The following is an 11,106-nucleotide window of genomic DNA, read 5'->3' on the forward strand; positions in this document are numbered from 1 at the left end:
CTGAAGGACGAGGCAGACATTTCTCCAGTCTGCCTGGGAGGGCCAAGACAAATGGGCTGGAGAAAGAATGCATAAAAGATATGGTCAAGGCTTGTTCTTTCTTGTTCTCAAACGCCTCAAAACTTTATAAAGAAGTGAGACAATGTCAGTGTAATAATAACAGAGAGTAAAAGTAATTCACAGCAGTCATTGCCCTTAAATTACTTCTGGAACCAAGTGCAGGAGGTATGAAGTCATACTTTTCACCGTCTTTCACGCCGTCTCCATAGGAAAGTTGGTATGCCTTTGAAGCTACGCTTTATTTTTAGACGCCTACCAGCTCCTTTCTTCTTGAGCCTAGGAGCATTAAGTGTCAAAATCACTATCCAGGAAGATAATCTAACCTGATCTGATCTAATAATCCAACATAATCTTCCAGAGTGTCATGAACTTCATCTCACAATGAAATATCTGATAGCAGTGAAGTGATGGGCCTGTTACAGATTATGTTGTCTGTCTGATTTTTTGTTTCAAAAGCAATGCGTTAAATATGGCTTGTTTTCTGTCATGCCTAAAGGAGCCTAAATTCAGAGCAAAAACACCTGCACAAGCCTTCCTCTCACAGAAGTGACATTTTACAAGAAAACAGTACTCTTATAATTTTCCCCAGTATGTCTTTGGACACCTTTAGGCAGGCTCCTGTGCTGGCCTCAGGGCAACAGGTTTCTTATCACTAAAATACAGCAAAAGGGTTCCAGTCAGCACAGTATTTACTGACTTCTGGAACCAAGAGCAACTTTCAGGTTGGTGCAAAGTGATGTATACTCAGCAGGCCTGCAGGGTTTTACATCTGTGTCATTCTGGAGTAAATAAATACTTGGAGGGCAAGAGATGGTCCCTTTGTGTTGCAGTTGAGTGTGCAAGATAGCACTTTGGTCCCTTTATACACACGGTTTGCTCTATATTCTATGGCTTGTGTATCTTTTGCACTGAAATGCTATCAGCAGAAGAAATAGTAACACCTATATTTCTGGCTGCCCAATATTCCCCACTGCAAGCCCCTGCTTTCAGTCTCCTCACATTTCTCCTGAGCTGGAATCATGCCTGCTGATGTATTCCAGGCCACCTCGCTGTCTCGGAACCAATATGCTAGCAGGCTCCTGCTAAAATCAGTTCAGCGGTTTGAGACTGAAGCTAGGGAAGCAGGAGGCTTGCCTCATGCAATGCTAATTCCCACTGGCCTGTCTCTGGGTGTATCTTGCTCTTCCTTTATTTGGATCAGAAACTGGGAATTTGGTAGTTCAGCCACCCTTGCTTCAGGAACAGGCCTTTGGCACCTCCTGCCAAACGTTGCCAACCTTCAGTTGCACGATGCTCCTATGAAAATGGGTATGATGATAGAAGCAGAATCTAATCAAGTATCCATTGGGGCTGGCCCTGTGATCTGAAGAGCAGCCTGGAAATGAACTGGCTTCTACGCTGATGGCATCTTCTCTCGCTGTACCTCCAAAAGGGAATGGCACCACTTCTTGTGTGTGAAGAACTGAACCCACAGCACGATCGCTCAGCCCCTGAGGAGAGGGGTAATTCTGCACCTAGTGCAGGCGAAGGAGGTCAGCAGCACACAGGGGAGGCGGCTGAGGAGAGCTGGGGCCTAAATACGTGAATATCGGATTCCGTCGTGCGCACAGAGCCGGGCAGGGCGCCGGAGGAAAACAACGACGTCCCTTCACGGCCCGTCACCGCCGGCGCCGCGCTCAGCCCGAGCGCCACCGCACGCAGCAGCCCCGCTGCCCTGCCGGCCCCGAGCGCATGCGTGGCGGCGCAGCCAGCGGCGACGTTCCGAGGGGGAGCGCGGCGCGATTGGCTCCCTCCTCCCTTCTTCCGCCTCCGCGGGAAGGCGGAAACCAGTACGGGACAAGATGGCGGTGATGGGGCGGTCGTGCGCTCTGCTGTGCGCCCTGCTTTGCGCTCTGCTGTGCCTTCTCCTGCGCCTGGCGGCCGCCTCCGCGCTCGGGAAGCGGAGCCCGGTGAAGGTGCTGTCGGACGGCATGTGGCGGGAGCTGCTGCACGGAGAGTGGATGGTGGAGTTGTGAGTCGGCGGCGGGTCGCTCGGTCTGACGGGGAGGGTGCGAGGGGTGTCGCCGCGGCCAGCTCTGAGGCCGTGTGGGACGGGGCGGTGCTGTTCGGTGACGGAGTTGTGCTGCCCCCAGCTATTCCCCTTGGTGCCCCGCCTGCAAGAAGCTGCAGCCCGAGTGGGAGAAGTTCGCTGAGTGGGGGGAGGACCTGGAAGTGAACATCGCCAAAGTGGATGTCACGGAGCAGCCGGGTGAGCGGGGACGGTGGTTCCTGAGGTCTTCTCCGGGGCTTCGGGCTTCTCGTTGCCCGTGGAGCGCCTGGTGCGAGGGTGTAGCGGTTTAACCCCAGTCAGAAACCAAGGAGGAAGTCTTGAAATCAGGGCAAAGTGTATGTGCCCCAAGGAAATAGGATTAATAGGAAATTTGAAGGATGAGGCACTGGCACAGGTTGCCCAGAGAAGCTGTGGCTGCCCCATCCCTGGCAGTGTTCAAGGCCAGGTTGGACACAGGGGCTTTGAGTAACCTGGTCTAGTGGAAGGTGTTGCTGTCCATGGCAGGGGTTGGAACTGGATGGTCTTTAAGGTCCCTTCCAACCCAAACCATTCTAGGATTCTAAGATAGAGATCACTTAATGTTTCATAGGCAACTACATTAAAAAAAAAAAAATTAATGTGCTTTTTCCATACACATTTTAAAATCATAGTCTTGCAGTAAACAGAACCAAAAAGCTTTCCAGGAATCCTTCAATATCTTAGCAAATATTAAAGGAGAAGAATAGCTCAAACTGACAGAAAATGGAGTTGTTTTGGGAAGCTTTTCATTTGGCAATGTTAGGTTTATGGTTGGACTTGATAATTGTAAATGATTCTGTGATTCTACTGAAGGCATATTGCTGGATGTATACTAAAAACTACATGAAGGGAACAAGTGAATTTCTCTGAAGGGTGATTTGGAGGGTTTCAAGGGGATTTTTGGCTGTACTTTTTAAGCATCATACAGAGCAAAAATGTGGTTTTAGCTTTCCTTGTGGTATTACCTCCCCTTGTTCCTGCAGCTGAAGCTCACTTACCTGAATTGCCTTCCTGTCTGTGTGGCGTTTGTAAAAATGACCTTCTCCATGCTGATGCTGTTCTTTGAAGTAACTTTGGTAACTTCTTCCCATAACTTTTAAAACTTGCCTTACTTGGATTATTTTCTGCAAACACTGGAGATTGCAGATCATGTGGGAAAAGGAGTGCATCTCTCAAGAGCTACAGCTAAAATTGTCAAGTAAAACAGTTATCCATGGAGAGATTTTGTAGCTCTTTGTTCACGGACTTTTAGACTGTGTGCAGTACTTTTTGTATGCACAAGTTTGTGTTTGATCACAATTAAATGTGATCATTTAATAAATACCTGAGGCAGGAGCCATTTTTATTTTGGTGTATAATTAGGCATTTCTTGCCTTCTATAAAAGTGTGCTCTGCAATTCTGAAAAATAACTTTTCTTACAGGATTAAGTGGACGATTTGTCATAACAGCTCTTCCTACCATCTATCAGTAAGTATGAAATGCAGCAGACTTCTTGGAGGAGAGAGGATATTTTCCCCACTTTTTACTGGGACAAATAAAGGAGACTTGCCATGCTTTTTAAGAATATGAGTTACTTTACACAGGGACAACCACTGTCTTACCTACTCTGACCTTGCAGTACTTCCAGTTGATGTTTTTCGTTTTCCTTCAGGCCTTGTTTATCCTGTCTCCTCATGGGTGTTTCCATTTTGCAATCTTTATTTCTGGGTAGGTTGATCTTAGTGCAGTTATGTAGCAAGTGCATTAGGAAGATCATTATCTCTGTGGAATCGCAACCTAGATAACCATGTATTGAGCAGATTCTAGAAATACCTGTAGTCAGCAGTTTTTGAAAACATTTTAGAGCCAATATAATCTAAGGTAAAGTAAAACTAAGATCCAGGGCAAGGTGATGGGAGGGATGATGTTGAGTGGAAGCAAATGCTGTATGCTTGGACTATGTAAAATAAAGGACTTGTTTTGTTTGTTTTACAGCTGTAAAGATGGGGAGTTCAGGAGATACCAGGGAGCAAGAACTGAATCTGGTTTCATAAATTTCATCATTGACCAGGAATGGAAATCTATTGAACCAGTTTCATCATGGTTTGGTCCTTCCTCTTTCCTGTAAGTTTTGATTTTTATCATAACTTGTTGTTGGACTTGCTGGGACAAGTCCTTAGGTGCTGCCTCCTTACTATCAGCTTGTGCAGCAGTGCTGAGCTGCTAATTAGTCTCTGGATGTGGTGGGCGAGTGTCATGCCTCCTTAAGCAGCGGGTTGAGGGAGGGGATTCTCCCCCTCTACTCTGTGTGAAGCAGGGTACTAATTTTAGGATTAGTAAGTTAAAGTGTACTGATCCAGTCCCATTTCTGTGCATACTGAAGCAGTATGCAGGCTGCTTCTGCTGCTCACTCATTAACTTAAGCTGGCTTAACGATTCAAATTCTCCTTTCCTTTAGACAGTGAATACTTACTGCTGAAGGTTCATAGTAACAGGAAAATGTCAGATACAGCAGGATATACATGGCAGATAGCCTGGTCTTTTTCACTGGTATAAAAAATATAGCTGAACTTAAGTGTCTGAAGATATCTGTTTTTATATAACCTGATTTATATTTTTAATAGGTTGTTTTAATAAAATCTTCAGATGCTTAGTTCTTAATATCTTGAATAGTGTTCCAGCTGCTTCTCAGATTGTTTGTCCAAATACAAATTTCAATTACTTTTATGTTCTAAGTTATATGTCAGCAGATAAAAGTCAAGAAAGTTTGTAAGTTTGTGGTTGTCCCTATGTAGAACATTGAAACAAGCTAATGTTGGTACCAGAAGTATCTCATGGGGAATGAGTGTTTATTGAATTAAAAGATAAAACTGAAGATAAAAATCAAAGTAGTTAGAAGAGAAACCAGACATGAGCAGAAAATTGTTCAACTTGGGATGAAATAATGACCAGTCAGGCAAATCAGAAGGTGTGGATATGTGACTGGCTTAAAGATGTCTTCAGTTTCTTTTCTGATTTGTTTCAGGATGAGCAGTATGTCAGCTTTGTTCCAGTTGTCAGTGTGGCTCAGGGTATGTGCTTAGATCTCTATTTTATCTGAACACATGATATTCAGCTATTCCTGAAATGATTCTCTTGTCTTTTATTTCAGCACTGCCATAATTATTTAACAGAAAATGTTGGAATACCAGTCTGGGGCTCGTATGCTGTGTTTGCATTGGCAACTCTATTCTCAGGAGTGATACTGGGACTTGTAAGTGAAACACTTGAAAGAGATTGGCTTGTGACTGTTATGTATTATGCTAATGTCAGCTTTGCTTGACAGAGCACTGGAACAGGTTGCCCAGGGGGGTTGTGGAGTCTCCTACACTGGAGATATTCAAGGCCCGCCTGGACAAGTTCCTGTGTGATGTACTGTAGGTTACCCTGCTCTTGCAGGGGGGTTGGACTAGATGATCTTTTTAGGTCCCTTCCAACCCTTGGGATTCTGTGATTCTGTGATTCTGTCTTTAATAGCAAAGCCAGTTTTTCTCAGGGTACCCTGCCCCCTGAGCTGGAAGGGGGATGCAGAATAAAGCCCTCATAATCCAAAGGGAAATGGTCAGTGACCTGCTACATTACTTAGACGCACACAGGTCTATGGGGTCAGGTGGGATCCACCCAGGGGTGCTGAGGGAGCTGGTGGAAGTGCTCACTGAGAGCTACTTCCCATCATTTACCAGCAGTCCTGCCTACAAGAAGGGGTTGAAGGAGGACTTGGGAAACCACGGACCTGTCGCCCTGACCTCGGTGCTGGGGGATTTTATGGAGCAGATCATCTTGAGTGCTGTCCTGTAGCATGTACAGGACATGTGCAGGTGATCAGGCCCAGTCAGCATGGCTTTATGAAAGGCAGGTCCTGCTTGACTAACCTGATCTCCTCTTACGGCAAGGTGACCTGCTTAGCAGGTATCGGAAAGGCTGTGGATGTTGTCTACCTGGACTTTAGTAAGGCCTCTAACACCATTTCCCACAGAGTTCTGCTGGAGAAACTGGCTCGGAGGGGTGTGCTGTTTACTGGGTAAAAACTGGCTGGATGGCCGGGCCTGAAGTGTGGTGGGAAGTGGAGTTAAATCCAGTTGATGGCTGGTCACAAGTGGTGTTCCCCTGTGTTTGGAGCCAGATCTGTTTAATATCTTTATCAGTGGTCTGAATGAGGGGTTCTAATGAACTCTCTGTCAGTTCACAGAAGACACCAAGTTGGGTGGGAGTGTTGATGTGGTTGAGGGCAAGAAGGCTTCACAGAGGGATCTGGACAGGATGGATCAATGTGCTGAGGCCAGCTTTATGAGGTTCAATTGGCTCAGTGCTGAGTCCTGCACTTGGGCCGCCACAAGCCCTTGAAATTCTTGGGGCAGAGTGACTGGAAAGCTGCTTGGTGGAAAAGGACCTGGGGGTGTTGGTCCACAGTTGTCTGAGCATGAGCTGGCAGTGTGCTCAAATAGCCAAGGCAGCCAGTGGCTTCAACAAAAGGGTTGTCAAAATCCAAAAAGTTGGATATTGGGAAAGTCTTCACAAAAAGGTTTGTCAGTTGTTGGAACAGGCTGCCCAGGGAAGTGATGGAGTTACCATCCTTGGAAGTACTTAAAAGACATGTAGATGTAGTACTTAGGGACATAGTTTAGTGGTGGGCTTGGCAGTGCTGGGTTAACTGTTGGACTTGGTGATATTAAAGGTCCTTTCTAACCTAAAGAATTTCACGATCTCATGTGTGGGTTGTCTGGAGATTTAAACATGTTTTCCTTTGGTTTCAGATAATTGTGTTCTTAGCAGACTGTATCTGTCCATCCAGAACATACAGATCGCCACAATACCCTCACTCAAGTAAGCCTGCTGTATATGACTAACTCTGTGAGGCTGTTTGCTAAATGTTATTTAATAAGTACTGGTATGTAACTTGTGTCTGCAGGATGTCAGATGTAGTGTAGAAGTTTACGCTTGCAGCTGTTTGCCCTTAGGGTTTATAGTGGGTTTGTATTTTCTATTTAGCTAAAGCTAAGCTATTTTTAAAAAGTTGTTTTTTTTTTTTAGGAGATGGAAAATTGCTTTTACAGCACACATAACTGCAAGATATGAAATTCCATGTGTGCAGGGAGATAAAAGTTTTGAGTGCAGCTCTGTATTGCAAAGCTGGGGTTTGCATAATTTATAGGGGCAGAGTGAGGAATAGTGGATGGTAAGTAATTCAGTTTGTGGTTAGTTTCTGGAATTTTTTAAGCTAATCTTAAAAAGTCATGGTTTGTAGGAACATGACTTCCTCCCTGCCCACCAAAGCTGGAGAAATCTTTTATCTTTTTTTTACCTTTTCTGGGTAGTCTGTTGTCTCTTAATGCTTGACCTGGGGGTAATTTCATGCTAGCAACAATTCTACCTAAGGTTGTAGCTGAAGTGACTGATATCGGGAAGTGCTACCTGGATTAAGTTCATCAAAATCTTGTGCATCTGGATTAAGTTAAATGTACTTTAACTCCATGTTAAAGTGCATTTCTCATGGTAATGGTATCTGTGTATGCATGTTTTCCGTTCTCCTTAAGGAAAGCTAGCTCCAGAGTCAGCTCAGCTGCTGAAAAAGCTGGATGAAGAGCAGGAAGCAGATGAAGAAGATACCTCAGATGATGAAATCGAGGGTAAAGAAGTGTCTGACAGAAATTCATCACCAAATGCTGTAAGGCAGCGCCCAGTGATCCCTGCTGCCACAATGGATAAATCTTAGCTTTATTTGCGTGCAGGATTAGTGTTTGAGTCAGCAACTGAGAAGGAAATAAATGTCATTCTTCTCTTCAAGCTAAAAGATTTGACTTCTGTCATGGCTGTAATGATGCATTTCATGAATTCAGGGGGAAAAAAAAGGGCATCTTTGGCATCAGGTATTGAAAAGTAAAACACGCTGTTGCAAATGGCTGAAACGTGTGTGTGTGAAGAGAAGTGCTAAGAAGTAATGTAAGTGGCTTCTTGAATGACTTGTTCTATAGGGATTTTTACTTGTTTTTTAACAGAATGTAAACCAGTGTACTTGCTGCGTTAGGGAACATTAGCAAGGAAAATGCACTAACCTGTTTGTTGTTAAATCATTCAAAAAGGTTTCTCATTATAAATTTATCTAGTTGTGCTCTTAAGAAACGCTGAGGGGGAAGAGTCCCTTCAGTTATGGGACATGTTCCAGGCTTTTTATGTGACAAAAACTGCTTTCTGTTATGACAGTGAGAGCTACAAACCCCTCAGTCTTTCTTCTTCCAAAGAGATGAAAGTTGCTATCCTCGTTTAGAGGAACAGAAGTTGCCCTCTGAACAAAAGCTCAAGAGCTTGTCTTTGCCACCTTCCCAGATGGAAGTTGTCAAAAAGCACTGTGTAGTGTGGATTCTCTGGCTGACCAGGAACCTGCTATTTGCATTGATTTTCTTTATTTTTTTTTTTTTATTTTTTTTTTTTTTTTTTTTTTTTTTAAGAAAAGGCTGTAGAAAATTATGAGCTTCTTGGCAAAGTAATTCTTTTCTAGAATATAAAAATGACAAGTAGCACTATGAAGTCTTGTCTCTAAGACTGATTCAGATGGGAATAGTTTACACACAGGGTTCTCTGCTGAGTGCACATCCTATCCAGTCATCCCGCTGGATGGCAGTAGGACTCTACTTATTTTTAAGATGGCATCAGTGATTTCTGCTTAGTCAAATTTTACTCCAAAACCAGTCAGGCTGTTCTTAGTATGAAGTTGAAATAACTGCTGCTTTTTCTTTTACAGAAAGTCATCCTTTCATCTTTTCAGGTCTCACAAAACCATCTTGAAACAATATACCCTAATTCTTTAAGGAACAATCTGTAGTCTACTATTTTCTGTATGGTATTTGTTTTCACTTTGCATAGAAATAAAAAGAATGTACATGCGCATTGGACCAGTGTTATCTTACGTGGCTTATAAAAAGTCTTCCATAGTCAGTTTTTGTCCAAAGTATTGCAAGGGAAGGGTTAGCCTTATACTGAGGTTTTTAGATGAGTCTATTCTTGCTGTTTTGGGGTTTTGTTTTTGTTTTGGGGTTTTGTTGTGTTTCTTTTTTTGAGGCATTTGAGGTTTTTTGTTTGGTTTTGTTTGTAGTTGTTTGGGTTTGGTTTTCTTAATTGTTCACCTGAGTGGGTTTGCAGGACTGGCAGTTGATAAGTCTGTGTCAATAGTAAACTACTGTGAGTAATTAAGACCACAAATGTAGAAATGCTCTTGATCTTTTCACTGCAGCCTGGCTTTCTAAAGCAAGGCTCTCCTGGTGACTTAAGAATATAGAACATCAGACAAGGAGCTTCTAATGAACTCTGGGATATGAAAGAAATATTGGGCAGAACAATATTCAGCATTGGCTTGTAAAGCTGCCATGTTCTTTGTCAGTCCTGAATGCTTCTTTGTAAGTTGCAGTGTAAGTATATCTGACAGATCGTAATTTATGTTATGAATAGGAAAAAGTAATTCAGCTGTCCAAATATCTGAGTGAATCTTCTAACAGGTTATTCGATGAGTAAGAATCAGTTACGTAAGATGTCCTGGAACTTCCCCCTTTAACTTTATTTTTGTTATCTGAATATTGGTGCTCTGGGATGACTCATGGCTCCAGTGCTGGGGTATATATTGGGAAGATATAACTGATGCTTGAAAGGGTCCTTTTGATTAAAATGTGAGTGTTCCTGTCATTTTTAAATATCAATCTTCTGGTGTTTGAATGAAGACCACAGTGTGCCAGAAATGCCCTTAAGGTGTCAGTCGTGTGGGATTGCCTTAATCTCTCTCAAAGTTTAGATCTTAGCCTTTGTCACTAAAGCAATAAATCTGTGAGATCCTAAGGAGAGCTAGTAGCACTGTCTGCTAAAATGGAGTATTTTTTTAGTTTAGAGAGGGCTTGAAGACAGAACACAAATGCTGTATGGTGTTTTTAGGGACAAGTGTTGAATTGTTTTAAAAGCTGAACTATATGGGCTAACTCCACTTGAAATGTATTTAAATGTAGCTGTTATAAATGCAGGGCTTTCTAATTTTTCAGTTTCTTAAAGCAGTTTGTGCAATATAGGAAGTAAATACTGATACCCTTTGGCTAAGTTTTGATTTTGAAAGAACAATCTTTTTGCTGTATTTCTAGACTCCTGGTTTAACAAGAACTTCTAGCACTAATTTACCTTGCCTTTGCCTTCTGCACACCTGTCTTTTCTTACTGCCTCCCTGCCTTAGGCAAGTAACCAAATTCCAAAACTGCCTCTTAGTCATAAGTGTTCCCAGCTGCTGGAATCCAGCCTCCATGTGGCAGACCTATGCTTGTGATTAGTGTAACTTCAGCAAATTCCCTTTTGATTGCCCATAGGCAGCCTCTGCTGATCTCTGGAAATTTTACCACTCGTATTTTTAGTAATATTTCTATGGTTTTGTCCTGTGAATATTTAAGTTTCTTTATTTTGTAAAAATCTATATTCCAAAGATGTTTACTGAGGCTGAGTGAAGGTTGCAATGAAATATGCATAAGAGCCTGTCCTTTGTGTGTATTGATGATGCTTGAATATCAGTTTTGTAAAAGTCACTGCCCTTTCCATATCATCACCTTGTCTAAGTGTGTCCAGATTCATTCCAGAAAGAATTTATTATTTGTAACAATACATTTTTTTAATGTTTCAGAGTCTTCAAGTAAAAAATAACCACCAGCTTTGGATTCGTGTGTTTGTGTCTTATTTTTCTAAGATAGTATCTTGCTGTTTAGCAGTGAAGCAAAACTGCAGCTATTTCCGTGGAAGAAAGTGGGTGCAACATGATAGCTGACACATCAGCTGTGATAGTCTTTTTTAAAGGACCAGTTTCAATAATACTTCAAACTAAAGTGGTACTGAGGTGCTTGTGGCATTCAGTTAAGACTGGCTTGGGTACCTCATGGTAGAGTGAGCTGGCCACATGTCATTTTGGTTAGATGGTTTGGGAAGGAGCTTTCATGCATAC

The 11,106-nt window shown here is 42.8% G+C and overlaps 1 protein-coding gene across 1 annotated transcript; it reads left to right on the forward strand.

The window, feature by feature from the left end:
- Nucleotides 1-1,876: 1,876 nt before the first annotated feature.
- On the forward strand, nucleotides 1,877-10,825 carry TMX1 (thioredoxin related transmembrane protein 1). Its single transcript, XM_065685425.1, has 8 exons — nucleotides 1,877-2,071; nucleotides 2,193-2,308; nucleotides 3,551-3,596; nucleotides 4,104-4,232; nucleotides 5,134-5,179; nucleotides 5,260-5,361; nucleotides 6,902-6,971; nucleotides 7,682-10,825. Exons 1-8 carry the CDS (start codon nucleotides 1,902-1,904, stop codon nucleotides 7,858-7,860), a joined length of 858 nt encoding a protein of 285 aa, XP_065541497.1. The 5' UTR covers nucleotides 1,877-1,901; the 3' UTR covers nucleotides 7,861-10,825.
- Nucleotides 10,826-11,106: the final 281 nt, after the last annotated feature.

Source organism: Lathamus discolor, chromosome 6 (assembly GCF_037157495.1).
Source record: "Lathamus discolor isolate bLatDis1 chromosome 6, bLatDis1.hap1, whole genome shotgun sequence".
NCBI classification, from domain to species: Eukaryota; Metazoa; Chordata; class Aves; order Psittaciformes; family Psittacidae; genus Lathamus; species Lathamus discolor.

Coding starts and splice junctions, on each gene's coding strand:
- TMX1 (XM_065685425.1), top strand. CDS start 1,902: ATGGCGGTGATGGGGCGGTCGTGCGCTCTGCTGTGCGCCCTGCTTTGC. Junction 2,309..3,550: donor GGATGTCACGGAGCAGCCGG/GTGAGCGGGGAC, acceptor CTTTTCTTACAG/GATTAAGTGGACGATTTGTC. Junction 5,362..6,901: donor CAGGAGTGATACTGGGACTT/GTAAGTGAAACA, acceptor CTTTGGTTTCAG/ATAATTGTGTTCTTAGCAGA.